At 40.0% G+C, this 18,051-nt stretch overlaps 2 protein-coding genes across 6 annotated transcripts; both read right to left on the reverse strand.

Moving 5' to 3' along the window:
• Positions 1 to 4,157: 4,157 nt before the first annotated feature.
• Positions 4,158 to 10,686, reverse strand: znf740b (zinc finger protein 740b). Of its 2 annotated transcripts, XM_068598673.1 has the most exons (7): positions 10,603 to 10,675; positions 8,430 to 8,581; positions 8,001 to 8,234; positions 7,547 to 7,675; positions 7,305 to 7,434; positions 6,646 to 6,764; positions 4,158 to 6,482 (listed from the first exon to the last, which is right to left on the reverse strand). In XM_068598673.1, the coding sequence occupies exons 2-7, from the start codon at positions 8,472 to 8,474 to the stop codon at positions 6,333 to 6,335; spliced, it is 807 nt and encodes a 268-aa protein (XP_068454774.1). In that variant the 5' UTR covers positions 8,475 to 8,581; positions 10,603 to 10,675; the 3' UTR covers positions 4,158 to 6,332. The 2 variants fall into 2 exon arrangements, with proteins under 2 accessions (XP_068454774.1, XP_068454775.1); XM_068598674.1 differs by lacking the exon at positions 8,430 to 8,581 and having other exon boundaries at positions 10,603 to 10,686.
• A 706-nt stretch (positions 10,687 to 11,392) lies between these two features.
• On the reverse strand, positions 11,393 to 17,917 carry csad (cysteine sulfinic acid decarboxylase). 4 transcript variants are annotated; one of them, XM_068597742.1, is made up of 14 exons: positions 17,834 to 17,917; positions 16,715 to 16,854; positions 16,502 to 16,628; positions 16,325 to 16,415; positions 14,842 to 15,064; positions 14,202 to 14,281; positions 13,533 to 13,587; positions 13,253 to 13,369; positions 13,100 to 13,164; positions 12,876 to 12,957; positions 12,582 to 12,781; positions 12,258 to 12,309; positions 12,074 to 12,163; positions 11,393 to 11,868 (listed from the first exon to the last, which is right to left on the reverse strand). In XM_068597742.1, the coding sequence occupies exons 2-14, from the start codon at positions 16,754 to 16,756 to the stop codon at positions 11,695 to 11,697; spliced, it is 1,398 nt and encodes a 465-aa protein (XP_068453843.1). In that variant the 5' UTR covers positions 16,757 to 16,854; positions 17,834 to 17,917; the 3' UTR covers positions 11,393 to 11,694. The 4 variants fall into 4 exon arrangements, with proteins under 4 accessions (XP_068453843.1, XP_068453844.1, XP_068453841.1 ...); XM_068597743.1 differs by having other exon boundaries at positions 16,715 to 16,857; positions 17,834 to 17,851; XM_068597740.1 differs by lacking the exon at positions 17,834 to 17,917 and adding an exon at positions 16,946 to 17,601 and having other exon boundaries at positions 16,715 to 16,857.
• Between the last annotated feature and the right edge of the window lie 134 nt (positions 17,918 to 18,051).

Below are 18,051 nucleotides of genomic sequence, written 5' to 3' on the forward strand. Positions count from 1 at the left end.
AGTTCGGCGGTGTCTTTGAAGAGGTTGAGAGAAGTGTACCTGTAGAGAGTTAACCATTTCACTGAGGTCTTTTCTGTAAAAATCATGCTTTGTGTGCTCTGCTGTTTGTATAACCTTTAAAATGACTGTGACTCCTTTTGGATTGGCAAAAACTACATTGTTAGTAAGGGTTCGACCAAATTGACGGCTTTAAAGTGGTGAATAATTTGCATTCCGATAAAAGCAAACTCGAGAATAAATGGGTGGTTTTGATTAACATCGCTCCTGATATTTGTTTAGTGTGTTTCTGCTCTTTGGAAAGGTCATGGCTTCCCAGATAAAAAATGTCTTCACCCCAGTGCAGGGAGCATCCAGCGCCTCCGAAGTTCAAATACGGACTCTTGTTGTGGCTGCTTGGCTGTTCCCTGGAGAAGCAGCTTGAGCGTGTCCCAACAAGCTGTAGATTAATAGGGAGGCGTAAGGCATGTCAATGTATCTGGCGAGGCTTAGCACACCTCTGTTGGAGAGTGTTTTTACACCGTCAGCAGTGTGCCGGGAAGTCCATCCTGTTCAAGGGGAATGTGGATTACTCTTTGTCGCCAAATAAATCTCAGCAACAAGGTCCCGCACAACTAAACTTGATCTTTGTAAATGTATCTGCACGCTGCCGACCATAAGTATCCGTGGAGAGCAGCAGGCCCTCACTCCGCAGCCTCTGGGGCTCCTCTCTTTGTCAGCGTTGTTTATTCTAACAGTTTTAATTAGTGCAGAAGTTTAAGTCATTGTTTGAATTGAGGACTTGCAGTCTAGTGTGGTTTTATATGTACATTAGACATCAGAAATAGGTTTACTCCTTGAAACTGAAGCAGCTAAATGGAATATGATTATTATTTACATACATGTTCAAACAATTCCAACCTTTTTTGTACCTCTGCTTCCCCGTACTTCCGAACCAGTCTCTCTCCACTCTCCATCTCTTAGGCTTCCTTCCATACTTGCGATTGAGCCAAATTGCTAAAAGTCAATTTTGCTGATTCAGGATGACTGAAGGTTAATTTGAATGTATCAAAACACACAAGGTGGCAAAACTTGACTTTTCCTTTGTTACCAATGTCATGGATGATGCTTTCACTTCTCGTCTCCTCTGAGATTTAGTTTGGAGTATTGGGATCAGCAGGCAGGGGCAAATTCATCTTGCTGAGAAGTGGCAGACATCGGACTATGGGACAGTTTGAAGCATGATGTGACCGAACGTTCCCCGTCAGAGATGTTTTGTGATGCAGGAGGCTGGCTGACATCCCGTCAGTCATTTCCAGACATCTATTATACTTTGGCAACCCAAACAGAAACACTGGCCACCGAATACACCAACTTTGTACACTTTGGAGGCCATTCTTTCCATCTCAGATTAATGTGAAATGGTTTTCATTTGCTAAAACGCCCCTCAATTGACCCGGCTATTCTTTAATTTTATACTGCTAAAGACCTCATACTGGTGCAGGATGCCTTTTGGTTATAAAGGTAGACCAAGATCCAGCTACATACATAATTGATATCTGAATAATAGCCCCCAGTATAAGAGAATATTACAATATTTGGTAATCATTAATAAGTAATGCCTTCTCACTTTCACTGCTCATTGTTGGACGAGAACTTTAGATTTATGGCAAATTCTTTAATATAATATCAAATAGTTATTGAGCAAGTGCGATAAGTCAAATTGATGATTTTACATTAATGCTGACATAGTTGGGTTAACATTAAAATAGATGTGAAAAAAAAAAACAGTGAGCGCCCCAACACAGTTATATTCACAGTTGATTCATTTAATTACAGATGCCTCGCATGTCTGTTCTTCTTTTAAAGAAAAACTGCCGTTGTGTTCTCATTTATTCTCATGTCTTGATTGCATACTGTGTGAAAGGTTTGAGGACGTGTTCACTGAGGTGTCCGGGAAGATGGGAGTAACCCGGACAGAGGAATTTTAATTTTAATGATGAGCAGCACCACCATGCTGACGGCCATGGAACACCTTAGACAGCTTAAATATCAACGCTAATTAACACAGAGAGGTGGGCTGTCACAGGCATGATGGATGATGGAGGAGGGTGGGGGGGGGGGGGGCAGAGCAGATCACTGCCTTCAACCAACCAGCGATTCCTTTATTAATCAAAGCCTGAGATGAAAAGGCTCTCCCATACCTCGGGGAGAGGGAGATAGCGGGAGCTATTGTTGGGAGGGTTTCAATCATTTGTCGTGAGCTTGAGATGTATTTGATCAGGGGCCATCCAAATATTTGTAGGAGACGGGACCTTTCTGCTTCTGCACTTGTTTTTGTAAACCCTTGAACCACCCACATGTTTACAGAACACACTATGCACAGTCATCGGAGATTTACTGGTTTTTGGGGGGAATTTCTTTTTGGAGGTCCTGTTTTTTTTTAATCCCTCTGACAGGAGAGGTGAGCTTAGTTGGCTATCATTCTTAAACAGAGCTCTCCTCCCTGATGGAGTGAGCCAGACTGAGCACAAAGCAGCACTCCTACACTTTAACTCTGGACCGACTCCACGATCAGTCTGTCTCGCCGAGATGATTTCGAACCGAGATGATTTCAGCACTTTGTGTATGAAGATGGAGTGTTATCTCCCCCTTTCTGGTCGCCTCCCCATCTACCTCACTTAAAGAGGTCCATTGTTAAGTGCCAGGGGCCTGTGGGTGCTGTAAATCAGGCTGCAGAGGGAGGGGATGTCTCCCGTGGGGGAAGGCGCACACTCCCAGCAGCCTTGAGGCTGATCTCATCCTGCCTATCCTAATGCTTTAATTAAGGCGCTGGTCAATAGCAAGGAGGAAGGTGCTAAAGGGTAAGATCCGCCGAGCGTAGGACGGATGGCAATACCTACGCAGACAGAATGACGAGAAGAGGTTCTTCCTATTTTACTAAAGAATGTGCTGCAGCCACACAGACAGTTAAAACGGTTTAATTACCCAGTTTGACAATGTATCTTCATTCCAGCAACACCTATCGCGAATTTAAATTCTTTAAAGGACCGACTGCGGCGTAAATTTTTGGCAAGATTTGTAATCAAATGAGATTTTCTAAACTTAGCATTGCAAGTTCCAAAGAGTGCAATGCAACTTCAGATCGAGGTCATATATTGTCGACCAACGCCAGGCCATGATGTCAGTGATTGAGGTATTGATCATCTCTGCTTTCACAAAGAAAGCCCCTGAAAACTCCAGAGCACTTGGCTTTGCACAGTGCAGGCGTCTGTTGGTACTGTCTCAAGGAAGGTCGTGAACCGACAGTAATTTGGGATACACCTCCCTCTTGTGGTGCAGACAAGGCTTCGTAAAAAAACTCTATTGCAATTTGTTGTTGTATGAAGATAACCATTAAGAGGGAATTCCTCTTTCCTCATTTCATGAAAAAAATGTATTGCTTTCATTGTCTTGTCATCCAAAAAGCAAATCTAAGCTACTCAAATGTGAGGAAAAAGGTTTTGTTTTAAGTGATTAGAAAAAAGGGATTCAATTAGATTCATTATTTTAGACAATCACGTTTTTTTTTTAGAAGTAGATAAGAATAGTCACACAAAGCAGGTTACATTTGTAGTCTGATTGTTTAAAAAGAAAGAGAGGTAAATGCCATCATCTAATACAGGTGATTAAATGGCTTGTATCAAAGTTGTGTATATAATTGTAGATCGACAATATTCTGACCCAAACTTTCTATTAATGCCAGATTTGTGTGGTAACAGAAGTTCCCCTTTTGGACATTCGTCTCACTGCCTGTTTCCAAGACTTGTTTATGTGTGGAGCAACAATGTTCTCCCCATTTAATTAATTCTGATAACAATATGCAAGAGAAGCAATCGAAAGTGAGGACTGAATGCTTTCATCTCATTCACTAAGGTGGGAAAACATTTTAAAGTGTTTTTTTTCATCAAAATTATAGAGAATATTGCGAGTATGTGGTCATGGCTGCCACCTGCTGACAAGATTGGCGCATTACATATTCCTGAAATGTTTTACAGGCTTTTCTAGTTCAGAAGATTCAGTAAATATTGTGTTTTTTGAGAAGTAATTGCATTTCTCAATTTATGTTGACCCAAGTGAAAGGCAGCTGAAATGGCTCTGAATGATTTGAACAAGCGTTTGTTTAAAAAGTGTAACAGCTTTATTGAGACTTGGGGCCCTAAAACTTTGTTCACTACAGAATGATTGACTGAGTCAAAATAGATTTCACTTCACCCCTGAAATGACAAAAAGGTGGGGCTCACATGAAAAAAAAAATCTCCAAAACAAAAAGTATAGAAGATCTTTCCAACAAATACATGCAAAAGTAAAAATATGCTGACTAATCATGGCAGCTATACTAACAAAAGCAAGAGTGGCAGCTTGTATTGTACTCCTAATAGCAAGTTGAAAGATGACTTCCCATTTTCAGTTGTCATAAGAAATCAGACTAAGGATTATAACTTTGTAAATACTTTGATTTTCTTTTGAAGTGTAGGTCCCGTACATACTATTTCCTACCCCTAATACAATTTAAATATATATTAACTTCATAAAAAGTAGACAACTCAGTGGTAGGCCCCAAACTCCCTTCACATAATCTAAAAGTCTGACAGCAACAGAAGTACCAGTCTACAATACAATCCTCTACAATTGAGCTAACATCGTCAGTCCAGTGTTTACAGTCTGATTTCATCATACAAAGGCCTAAAAATAATATAATGTAGGTTAGCACTTTACAAAATGCCACGCGGACCTTATATTCCCCCGTGCACAGCTCTGGATCTTCATTGAAGACGCTCATGGTTAAACTGGAGATGAAACGGCATGGTGCTGTGTTCAGATCACATTCAGTTAGGTCAAGACAGAGGAGAGCTCTCAGAAATATGTGGATGAACCAAAACAGTTACGTTGCAACTGTTTGACTGGGCACTGACTTTAACAAATTGGCACTACACTTCCCCCAGTACCGCCACTGAAAATAACTGTAGGCCTCGGACCAGCTTTGATTTAATTGTGTGCTAATGCACTCTCAAGGACTTTCAGGTAAATCCCAGGATTTATGATGACATATAGCCGCCTCACTTACCAAAATACATTTGAAAGGACGGACGTTTCAAATTCAAATTCAGAAAAATCTATAAACGCTGAGCAGGAAAAAATAAGACTGACAGTGGTTTCTGGTAACAGAGACAGTAAACATTTATATTGAGGGGGTATTACAGAGGCAACTTCTTTTTTTCATTTCTTCGACAGACAGGTGGTTCCTACATCCGGTCATTAAAGGATAAAGAAGCTCAGTAACTTTTTTATCAAGAGCATCAACAACCTGTCAGCCTTCTGCTGCATTTCAACAATGTAACATATAAACAGTCAGGATGAACCCCTTTAAAACAAGGTCGAACAGTGAGAATGTACGCTACACAACCTAACTAATGCCAACAGTAGTCGAACATTTTACATTTCAGGAGCATCTTGTTAACTTTTAGTGTGTTTCAACCTGTTTGTACACATCACCAACAGGGGTGCATATGTAATCCAGTTTTACAGCTATTGGCGAGTAGCATGATAGAAATGATTTGATTTCCATTTAAAATTAAAATAAAAAAAAGGGTGATCTTCTATATGAAGTGAAAATGGAATACCAGTTGCATTTCACTCTGTAATAAGCCCAATTCATGTTTAGATCACTGTTATAAAAATGACATTATGTTTCATGTTAGATGCCTTACGCACACCTTCAGTATTGAATAGGACCACAAGTCTGCCGTGACCTTTTCACTCATGAGCAGTAGCTGGTACAGAATTAGTAACGTAAGGAACACAAAATGAGAAGAATTTGAACACTGAAAAGCTATACAGTTCTGTATGCGTGTCCTTTAGGGAACTGTCCGTATGGAGGAGAGGCCAGCACCGGGGTTGTTATGCAGGTCAACAGGATACCCAAGAGCTGCTGCGTGATACATTGACAGTCAACACAGTCAAAAATACTTGCGATCGGCAGCAACAGCAAGAAAAAAATACCTGCAACCTTTCAGATGAAAGGAGCCGTGTGCATTTTTAATTCAGTTATTGCCATAGTACCAAGACCTGTTGTCCATGAACATGAATTAGTCCTTCCCCTTTTGTCTGGTTCATAAATGGAATTGTAGATTAAAAAAATATATAAAAATCCATTATCGAGCTCTGTGAATGAGCTGGCGAGAGCAAAGGAAAGTTTGGTTGTGGTTAAGCAACGCTGTTTTCAGCTTACAGTACTGTTGAGCTCTAACGTGGGACATTACGGAGCTGCAGGCTGCTGTTTGCTGTCTGTGGGGATCTCCGTGGGGAGCGGAGGGTCAGACAGTCAGACGGTTGTTGGAAGGCTGTAGGGGGCTCCAGGAAGCTGAATGGGCGGATGCATCCTGTGAGAACTGGCTTTCTTCTTTGCTCATCCCCACTGTACATAGGCGTCGGTGTCTTAGCAGCCGGTCTGTCCGGGAGAAGTTCTGGAGGAAAAGAAAGACGTGCGTTTCAGTTTCAGTTAGCATAACAATGCTACTGACAATGCTGACAGGTGGATTTGTTTCCTGCTGTAAGAATATACAGAACCATAATTGTACAAAATGTAAATGTAAAGCCTTAGCGTGATTGAAGCGACGGCTAACTGACCTGATGGCAGCGATCACACTGGTACGGCTTCTCTCCGCTGTGCACCCTCTTGTGTCTGTCCAGGTGGTAACGCTGAATAAACCGCATGTCGCACGCGTCACAAGCATATGGCTTCTCTCCTGTGAATAACACAAGCAGACCATTTAGCACCATGTAGCAAGTCTCAGGGGCATATTTCAATGGAGGCAAGATATTTTATTATTACTAATTTGTCATTTTTAATCTCTTTTTTGCGAGTCCTAATCAAAAGAGCTGTTAGTCTGTGGACTATAACTAAAAACCAACTTTCACAAAGAGAAAAAGAATAAGGACTGTTAGAAATAACAAATAAGGCATTCCAACCAAATAAAAACATGCGTACTATACATTATAAATAAATAAAAACATGTATACTATACATTATAAATAAATAAAAACATGCATACTATACATTAGAAATAAATAAAAACATGGATACTATACATTTAAACAATTGTATACATCCAATTTTGTTCTTGAAATCCTTCAAGATGGTTTAAATCTGTGTTTTTTTGTGTGCTGATGAAGCATAAGAGCCTGAACAGTGGACTCATTACTCATAATGTCGTTTAACACATCGAACCACCACATGCAAAGGAGAGAGAAAGAAAACGTCGATGACGTGAGCTGCGAGTTCTCACCTGTATGTGTAAGAATGTGTCGCTTGAGGTGGTAACTACTCCGGAAAGCTCCATAGCAGTGGTCACAGATGAAGTTCTTCTGGACTTTCAAGGAACTGTCATCACTCATATCGATTTGTGGAAGTAAATGCTGACGAACAAAACAAAATGAGTTGAAATGAGTGAGTGAATGAGTTGATGATCAAGGCTAGATCTCTGCACTTAAATGGCATGTAGACATGTAGCTTTGCAACAATCCTTACCTCCACTTTGACTTTGCTGGATGACCCTGCTTTTTTGTGCTTCTTCTTGGGTTGCATATTCTGGTTGGCCTGCAGGTCCTTTCCGTCCATCATTCTTGATGAATGATAATCCCCGTCTTTTCGTATCAGCTTTTGAAAAAAGAAATGGTAGTGAGTAATGTAAACTGCACTCTGCATATACAGGATAATACTTCAACCCCTTTTATGGGCAGAGTATACAATTGACTGGTTCATAAGGCACTATAGTGTCGTTGTAAGCAGATATGAATTATTTTCCAACTATAACTCCTCCTGTGGGCAGGCTGATGTATAAACAGAACTTAAAACTATTTTAAAGTTAATTTTCACTGCCATAACTCAATTATAACAACTTAAGTGTTGTTTATAAACAGAGTTAAAAATAACAGCTTTAACAGGCGTTCTGGGTGACTCTGCCCAATCTTTTCTCTCATACCAAGGGTGGACAGCTCCCAGCTGAAGGATGGCCCATGTTACTGTGGTGGGGTTGTCCATGGTGAACCTGGTGTCCGTGGTGGTTGTGGCTGTGCTGCGAGTGGGTTTGGTGGCTCTCGGGACTGGACCTGTGCCCTTGACCCAATGGTGACATCATCCTTTTCTGGCCTGGGATGTTGTTGGCTTGCATCAGGGCCATGCTGGACAGCACCGCCTCGCAGCCCAGCAACCCAGCCTGGCAACACAAACACCATGTCAGAGCAGAAAGAGGTGGACGCAGGACCCCTCACAGAGACAAGGAATCAGGGGAATGAGGAGGTGAGTCAAGGGAATGAGAGGGAGTTGAGTAACGGGATTAACAGAGAAATGCACTGGCACTAGGATTGGGAATACAAACTAAAAACATGATGGTGAAGAGACTTCCACTGACCCATTTCATATGGTCTCGAACAGAGTTGTTAGAATGGTGTGTCATCGCCGTGGTTTGAATGCGTGTGTGTTTGTGGGAACAGAGGGGGCTTCACTTAGGATGAGGGGGCAATAGAAGAGACCACAACCACCCAAATCATCTGGGGCCGAAGCCTGAAAGTAGAGGCATGACAACATAAGGCTAAAGGCTAACAGTTTTACATGCTGCAATGAGGAGCTGGAAAGCCAGACTGATTTAATAAATTTCACGAATCTCCAAATCTGGATTTATGACCAGAAATTTAGTTGCAGCATTCATATGTGCAGTTTTCAGGCCAGAAAGCCCAAATGGTTTGGTGCATGCCATGTTGACAGAAAAGCAAGAGAAACAGATTGAGGAAAATAATGACAGCAAATAGGAAAAAGAAAAACGGTGAAAAGGAATGCAAAATACATGATGCATTTATGATACTGAAATGTATATAAGACCAGTATATTAAAAAGTTGCTCTTTGAGAGCAGCAAGTGCACTATAAATACAACTTCATCTACCTTGCTTTAAACTATTATGGCCATCTTAAAAGATAAAAAGGCAATGATTTGATGACTTAAACTATAATTTCTCAAAATACAGGGAAATGGATTTCCGGCAACCAAGTCTGGCACTGAGGTTACAGGTGCAGAGAAAGAAAATATGTAAATGCGATTATTTTAAAACTGTGAAATTATTGTGGTGTGATTTAAGGATCTTTATCAGACAAAGATGTTTTTTTAAATCTGTAGAATAAAATGTGTAGGCAGGAAAATCTCAGCAGCACAACAATATTTTGGCACACATTTCAGCTCAAACAAATCCTCCAGTAATTACATAACAGCATATAATGCTTTGGATCTAATTTGATCGTCTTTCATGTTTGCTCTATCCTGAAGAAAAAGTTCCAACACCTTCAGTCGGTGGAGATTTGCAATTGTACCGTATTTATAAAAAAACAATTTTAAGAATACAATACCGAAGAAAGTGTCTGACTTCTTGAGCAGTTAGTTAGTACTTACTAAACTCTTCTAGACTGAGACACATGTGTTACTTATTGCAAAATATGTGAGTTAGCAATTATAATGCCTAGTGTGAATAGTTCAACAAACTGTTTTAAATGTAGAATAAACAGGAACGGCTGTATACGTTCATGCACATTTAGAATCAATCCGTAAAATAGAAATGCCTCTTGGTGAGTATACAACTATGGTCGGAAAAACTTCTAAAAACGCTAAAAATATCACACATACACGAGACTAAAAGGGCAAGAACAGTGTAGCCTTTGGGTTAAACAGAATGGCCATACGCTCAGTGGGAAATCGCACAATCCTTGGCACTGGAAAGCTGTATATTTGAATTTAAACATTAATTCCCAGCCAAATTAACATAAAACCACAATGCACATACCTACTAATGGACGAATATGCCACAAGAAGTATTATGAGTGGTGTAATGTTAAATGTAAAATGCACATCAAGTAGGCTGTGAATGAAAATGATGTAGCAGATGGACATATGCAGACCATGCATAAACCCTGCGATAGTAAACAAACACTACTAGCCTATTCCTCACTTCAGTGGAAGACGTTTTTAATTTCATTAAATGCATCTATTTATAAGTTGCAAAGCATCGCGAGTCATTCTCGGTGGTAAGCGTGTAGTTTATGATCTCGCAAAAAAACAAAAACATGATGGCCGTTTTAAAAAATGGTGCATTTGTGCACAAGTGAGCTAGCTAGGGACTTATCCTAATGAAAACCCCGTTGTTTTGGGGGGGTTTCTGTTGAAAACAAGGTCTTCTCCGAACAAACGAGCTCCGCAGATCGAGCGGGACTGTACGTGGAGCATGCTGCGGAGCCAGCGGTCAGACAATAGGTGAGAAAATGTGAAGCGTGCTTGGGAGTCTCTACTGGATGAAACAGAAAAGGCTAACCTGCTAGCTAGCCAGGAGTTGGGTTTTGGGACAACTCTTGTATGACTGAACCCCCACCCGCGCCCCAGACAACACAACAACAGCCAGCCAGGGCGTGCGGTGCAGGCTCAGCGCCGACCGCTAAATAACGCCTCCCGCGCCGGCTACATCTGTTAGAAACAGACACGTAGCGGATTATAAAATGGTGGAAGGAGCCGCGAATGAAATTCGCCTGAAACGCCACCACTTACCTTTTGATTTTTAGAGTTTTGTAGGATATTATTTCTTGTCGCACTTCCAATTTTTTCTCAGTTTACAAACACTGACAGGAAACGCCACCGGAAGTGCTCCCCGGAGCGAGTAGTGATTGGCCAGACGGCCTCTCACGTGACCAAAGATCAACGATCCACATTTGCGGCCATAGCTGTGAGGGAGTGTAAGCTCATGGATGATAATAATAATCGATTTAACATTGAAATAATTTTATTGTAAATATCACGAGTTTTTGCCTTCCCTCAGGAATGGAATTAATGAATTACAATTATTCTGGTTATGGCAACAAAGTCGTTTTTTTTATGACTACTCAATGAGTTTTGTTTTTATTGATCAATTTTTTTTTGTATCGAAGTAACGTTACACTATCTAAGTAACGTTATTAAACTATTTATAGTACTTCAATCCATGTAAAATAGCATAAGTTACATAGTAAAGTAACAATAAGTCCTAACCTGTCTTAAAATCAGAATGGAACAAAGAGGAGGTGCATTTTAGCATTTCCACAATTTGGCAACATTGCTTACTCAGATTTAATATTCTAATTGACAATGACTGCTTCTATAATTATTCTGCATTTTATTATAAGTTACTTGAAACTTGAATGAATGCCTTTCATTCAGAAACAAGGGCTTTTCTTCTGGCACTAGCACTTATTACAACAAGTTAAATATCAAATGATACATACAGTACATTCCCACAATAGCAGGGTTGCAGTTCTCTAGTTGTTCAAAAAAGAGGTAAAAAGAAAGAACGAAGTGAACTAAGCCAATTAGAACAGTACTTTAATTCACTTGAAATGTTACAAAACATCTTTAAAACAAATGCCACAAACAAGTTCAAGTTACTTCAAATGAAGTCCTATTTTTTTAAATTCTTGACATTTCTTTAGAAAACTAACAATTAATGCAGTTATTCAGTGTATTCAGATTTCAGGGTTTAGTATTTCTACTTATACCATCGCAGCGGTCTTATTTGATCAAATCACACTAGTTGAATACAGTTTGGTTGTTTGTTACAATTTGAGACATAATCTTGCTTTCTAGATAGTCGTGTAGGTTGGGGTTTGTTCACAAGTCTTTTCCCAGTCTTTCAATTTCGTCAAGGAAGAAGTCCATGTCTTTCTGGGAAAGCAGCGGAGAGAAAACAACCGCACGGAAAAAGTTGACCTTGTTTCCCAAAGGTTGATAGCCCACCATCATAGTGCCTTGTTTCATCATGCGCTCCTTGATGACTGGAGCGACCTTTTATTAAGAACAAAACAAAAAAAAAAAACACACACATAAAGTAAACCATTTAAATCAGATGTGTTGCACATAATTGGTAAATACTTAAAGATGTTGTCCTCCATGTTTGTGTGCACGTGTGCCTGGCCAATGGTCGAGCTAAGCCATAAAAAATAAAAACAATTTTCTTTACTCTTCTCAGTACAGTGATACAGGAACTTACCTTTGCCAGTCTGTCCTGGTAATCTGCATTTCCTTCCTTCCCCCTCATACTGGGTGGTATGAACCAGAAGCATACATTCACAAACTCTGCCTGATCAAGGAGACAAAAAAACAACACAAGTTCTAAACGCGTTTTAGGGAGAAAACACCTCATGTTTCTCCGTATGCTTGACATATGTACTTACCTCATGCAAAAGACAAAACCCTTCTCTTTTCTTCATTTGCTCCACTAGATATCTGCAGAAAATATGATATGTTTTCACTTTGTTGGCTTGGATCACAACTCAATGCGAGGTAATTATGAAGAAACTGGGGGGGATTTTACATCAAAAGAAACATACAAGGATCTAAACCTGCTGTGTAATGTTACGTGGACCCATATTATCCTTCTTCCTTCATGTTTATAATAAGAAACATCAACTTATGCCATATATAGATTAGATAATTTTCAATTCCTTGCTGGTCTCAACCTCCACACGGTTTGTGTTGTGCTCCAGATGCATGCCTACCTTGCATGGGTAAAAGCTTTGTCAACACGCTCAGCAAAGCCAATGGAGCCAACAGCTTTCCACATCAACCATAACTTCAGACAGTCAACCTTGCGGCTGCACTGCACTGACTTATCCCCGACATCCAGATTCACGTCATAGAATTTGTCTTGCTGGAAGAGGTATGTGGCGTTCGCACTGTGGCACTTCCTCAACAAGTTCTGAGGACAAGCAGAAATTAAAAAGATCAAAGATTAAAAAAACAAACAACATAGACCTTTATTTTGTGTATCAGATGATGTTGTCGATTCAAACCATGGTATCCTGTAGTAGCAAGACAGAACACTGCAGGCCAGCCACCAGCATCTTGTGTGGATTCCAGGCTACTGAGTTTGCTCTTGTCACAGACACATAAAAACACCCCAAACCATAAGCTATGTATTGTCTATATCTCTACATGACTATATATGCCCTACTGTCTAAGTCTACTCATGTAGAGGTACAATTGTACCTTCCTCATACTGAAACATGCAGAATACCTGGAAATTCCTTTCATCAGATGACTGTGTTTCTTGGAAAAGAGCACGCTCCCTCCCCAGGCAGCCTGAAACACACAAAACTCTGCATGTTGGATGGATGGACAACAGAGGCTTGTCAACTGGCACGGATTTGTCTTTGACAGGATGACTCACGTCTACATGCATCCACAGCTTGTGTTTCTCACAGACATCAGCTATGCAGTCCAGTGGGTCAAATGCGCCGCGCACTGTGGTCCCTGATGTGCAGCTAACAAGGAATGGCACTGCACCCTGGTAGGCACAAACTGAGAATGAACACAGCCTTCTTGCACTTGGTGCTTTCTGGCTTGCAAGATGGACAACATCCTTTATGGTTAGTTATACCATGTGGATAATTATTGTTTAACCACCAAAGTGACCATACCGTTACATCTTGGTATTAGTTTTAATTTACCTGAGATTTTGCCAGCTTTATCTTTTTATCCAGGTCATCTGGAATCATGCGGCCTCTGAAGCGCACAATAAGATATCATTTAGATTGTAAAGAATCACAAGATTAATAATGAATAGGGTCTTAAGAGTGGGTGCTACACTGCTGCCGAGCGGCAGTCATGATCTAGTCAGTGGGGCACGTTGTGATGCCGATTTAGGCGTTTGGTTTCATCTCAACACAGTGAGTCTTAACTGTGTTTTGCTGTCATTAACTGTCTGTTGCGCTTGTCGCTCTCCCTTCACTCCTCTCCTTGATATCTCTGTCACTGTTATAGACTATATTGTAATTACATTTTTTAAAACACTTTCAACATATAAAAAAAGGGACTTCTGATACATTTGACTGCTTGTTTTAATTTTTGAAAAAGTATCCAACTATAGTGGTTTGGCAAATTGAAGCTCCATCGAGAACTGCTGAGCTTTGGAATCGTTGACATGTAAATTGCTTGTAAAGATTCACACCTCCACGTAGACATAATTCACTATATATTATAGACAGTTGTTGTTTGCTGCTATATTAATGCTCTGAATCCCTTATGTACACACACCTTTAAGCACTTAATCGATTATGAAAATTAATGAGCTCATATATTATGAGTTGTTTCAGCTCTTATAATAAAAAGTACATTACCGATCATCCACTTCCACTACGATGACGTTGTCTGTCCCAATCCCCAGAAAGGCAGCTCCTTTCTTCACCGAGTAATGGCTCTAAAATACAACAAGTGCAAACAGCTGCAGACATCAAATAATTATTTCAATCAGACTATTCTCTTTCACTTAGCTCTTATTTGTTGCATTTCATGTTGTCATATAGATAGACAGAACTGTAGATAATACAGTGTATGTGTACATAATATATATCACTCAAGCATATGTCACTCTTTCTTTGTATAGTACTTTTTATATAAACATTTGCAGTGAGTCATGCAATGAAATGTGTATAGAATAAAGAGAAAATCATTGTTGTCAAAAAATTACGAAGGCCATTATTTTAGTAAGGTGACGACATGATACAACGTGAAATAAAGCAAAACAATGAACAGCTGATGCAGCTGGAGACAGTTCCAGAGCATCATTGATGCAGCTGTGGCTCATGTCATATTTAAAAGGAGTTTGTTGACTGTCTTAACTGCCTTAACTTGTGTCTCTCCGGTCTCTTTCTTCGCAAAGAAAGGAATCAAGGATGTACAAAGTGGGATGAGTAAGGCCTCTAAACTACAGTGTGATTGTCAATAAACATCTGACATACAATGATAACCATTCCTTACCTCTGAAGATGTAAAGATGTTTAGTCTTGGGAGACCACACAGACCCTGGCTTTTGACTTCTGGGAAACGTTGGTAGCGTGCGAGGTTCATGGCGTACATATTAGAGGCAGAACCTCCGGGGCAGAAAAGGCCGTCACCTTCTGTCCAGCCGACCAGCTGTCGCAGTCCTCTCAGAACCTCAGCCTCCATCAGCACAAACACTGGGGCCACCTCATAGGTGAAGCTGCCATTGACACAGAACATGTCTGATAGTTTGTTGCATTTCATACTATTGCATTGTATTCTACATTGTATTCTACATACACACAAACATTATCACAAGAATCGTAAAGTAATTTCGTACTCCAAGCATACTTCTTTGTAGCTTTGACGTTTTACTTACCAGATAGCCAAACTTAGTCATCCGAAAAGGAAAATGGTGGTATATTAATAAATAAGTGAATTCAACAAAGATTTGGACAATTTCCCCCCCCAAAAATTACTTTGTTAGTCATCTTTAGTTGTCATTTGAAAACACTTAGATTAATAGAAATTAATAAATATTTGCTTAAAACATTATTAGTTTTAATGATTTATTAAAAGCTTCTTAGAGCTAGTGTTCAGTTAGTGTTAGGAATGATAAATTAACAGTCATAATCCCCTCTTTAATATCTATTTTACATTACTGTGAAAAGCATCTTCAAATAACTGTATTTTTTTCAAGTTTCTCACATTTGAAAATATCATGATAATGTTGAGCTTTGCCCTGTAATCATTGTTACTGTGTGGACCGTGAACGCACCATTGTGTTTCTGATTCAAACCTTCTTGAACAGCTGCTGGCTCCGTTCCAAGTGGAACAGCTCGAAGAGAGAAGAGCTCACAGCAGCATGCACGGGAATGAATTACAAAAACAGGCCTTTGTGTCTGAAGAAGTTATAGTTTCTGAAATGTTTATATATGCCGTTAGCTCTGTTATTTAGCCAAGCAAGAATAACAGAGGCTGCCAACAGTAAACTATAAAGGTTAGGATTTGTTGTTAACATGAACTATTATTTCCTGCAGTGAACCACAGTGTGACTGTGAGTAAGGGTGTGCTTTTTTTTTTTTTTACCAGTAAAGATAAGATAGCATTTTCTTCTAAAGTAGAACTACAGATAAAGTAGTATACAGTTATGTAACATGTATATTAGATTTTTGAGTTAGAATAGTAACATAATCCAGATTCTGATAATTTCCCTGCCCCTTGTCTCCGTTTGCATACCTGCTTTTAATGCCTGTTATTTTAATTGTTAACACGCTCGTCACTTGCCGTTTTGAGTATGATTTGTGAAGTTCTGTCTGTTCTGTGCCAAGTTATTGGGCCATTTACGTCTTCCTTCACAGCCCAACACAATCACATTATCTTATACATTGCATTGTTTGCATGAAATTTAATAGACTTTTTCCTCCAACCATTGATGATGGGTTTATATGCTGTAGTTATACATTACATTGATTCTTACAGGTTAGTGTTGAGAGCCTCAGTGAGGAATCGGCCAGCCAGGGCATGATAATCCACTCCTCCAAACTGCTGATTCATAAAACGTGGGTGACCTGAAAGAAACAGAACAGTCTTATAATGAAAGAACAAGGGTCAACCTGGAGTGTTTAATTGTCTCAGCGGTCTCTGTCAGTCTTACTGGTCTTGATGCTGTACTTGGCGACATCTTGAACTCTCTGCAGGAGCCTGTGGTGTGGCTCCCCCGTTGCCCTCAGCTCCAGATCCAGTAGCAGAGCCAGCTCCTCTGGCTCTTTCCACTCACACACCTGCAAGAAGAACACATGGCTTTTGAGTTTTTCCTCACAGTGCTTACCGTAATCTGACACCATTGTGATTTTAAACACCATGATACCTTGTGCTTGATGTCTGTGCCCTTGCAGAGAACCTCCTCCATTATGATTTTAAAGGTGTCATTCAAGAAGAGTTGGCCCTCTGTCTGGTCAACAAAAGGCTCATTCAGGTCACGGAGAATGTGGGATTCCTGCCCATCCACTGCTGTCAGAACAGTTAAACGCATGAACAAATACTTCCAGAAGTCAAGCGTTATACACAAGAAAAGATATGTATAGCACACTGCACTTACATGAGACCGGGGCCATGACTGCCTTAGCCATGCTTTTAAAAAGTTGGTGAATTTCTTGCCCTTTTAGTTGTTGTACTAAGAAGGAAGACCACAGAAAATGGCTCCACAGCAAAAGACGGTTGGGTTCTTGTAGTAGTGGGAGGGAGTTGACCCTTGACCCATTAATTTAATGTCTTCTGATAGGAGGGGAAGGAATGGGAGGAGCAATGTAGTTGTGGAACAGAGGCACAGTTGCACTTTTAAAAGACACACCAGGAGGCAGTGGCGTTTCTAGTATTCAAACAATTCATACATTGGTTCATTCAGAAAGAGTGTGATTTTCCTCTCCAGACGGATAAACCAGCTTTCATATCCGTGTCAAACCCAAATCCTAACACACAATGGATTTGACAGTGTCAACTTTTGAGTTGTTTACATATGAGCAGAAATGAATACGATTTTGATGAACATTTACATCTATTTTGTTGTCCGTGTAGTTTTTCGATATTGTGATATGTTATGCTCCTTTAGACACTATCACTGAGATAAAGATGAACTAGTTCAGTGTCAAACACACTTGTCAATCGGGAAAAAAATACAAACAAACAAAAAACATTCCAAGTACATCTTAATTATCGAATGATGAAAATTGTACAATGTGCTGAAATGGACAGCACCCAATGCATTCGCTATAATCAAGTCAAACTAGGATTGCAATGTACAAAGATAAACACTATCGGGCTAGATCCAAGATAGCATTAGAGGCAGATTAAAAAAAATACACAAAAAGTTACCTTAGTGTTGACATAGCCCACTAAAATATTCCATTTCATTTGCCTCAAGTAAACCTACCTTTAAGCAGGTAACAATCATTAACAACTACCACATTCTGTAACTACCTGTACTTACATTAATCATTACCTCCGTGCATCATTTACTTTGAGCTAAACTGCTCGGCTTTGATCCTGCTGTCTTGAAGAAAGACGTTACTTGGCAGAGTGAGAAAGCCGGCGCAGCAGCCTCCCCAAGGTCCTAGTGCCCAATAAGTTAAGTTAGTATGATAATAGGCTATTATTGAATTGTAATTTGAAGGAGGAGGAAACATTTTAGGCCTAAATACACCCCTG

Source organism: Clinocottus analis, unplaced genomic scaffold (genome assembly GCF_023055335.1).
Source record: "Clinocottus analis isolate CAN_PGR_092001 unplaced genomic scaffold, fCliAna1.0.p SCAF_4, whole genome shotgun sequence".
In the NCBI taxonomy this organism is placed as follows: Eukaryota; Metazoa; Chordata; class Actinopteri; order Perciformes; family Cottidae; genus Clinocottus; species Clinocottus analis.

Bases quoted from the DNA above. Each gene is read 5' to 3' on its own strand.
- znf740b (XM_068598673.1), bottom strand. From the start codon at position 8,474: ATGACACACCATTCTAACAACTCTGTTCGAGACCATATGAAATGG. The intron at 7,435-7,546 runs GTAAGGATTGTT...TTTGTTCGTCAG, and splicing joins CCAGCAAAGTCAAAGTGGAG to CATTTACTTCCACAAATCGA. The intron at 6,483-6,645 runs GTCAGTTAGCCG...CTTTTCCTCCAG, and splicing joins AGTGTGATCGCTGCCATCAG to AACTTCTCCCGGACAGACCG.
- csad (XM_068597740.1), bottom strand. From the start codon at position 16,976: ATGGCTAAGGCAGTCATGGCCCCGGTCTCAT. The intron at 15,065-16,324 runs GTAAGAATCAAT...TGTCAATGGCAG, and splicing joins GAGGCTCTCAACACTAACCT to CTTCACCTATGAGGTGGCCC. The intron at 13,370-13,532 runs GTAAATTAAAAC...TGTGCCTACCAG, and splicing joins TAAAGCTGGCAAAATCTCAG to GGTGCAGTGCCATTCCTTGT.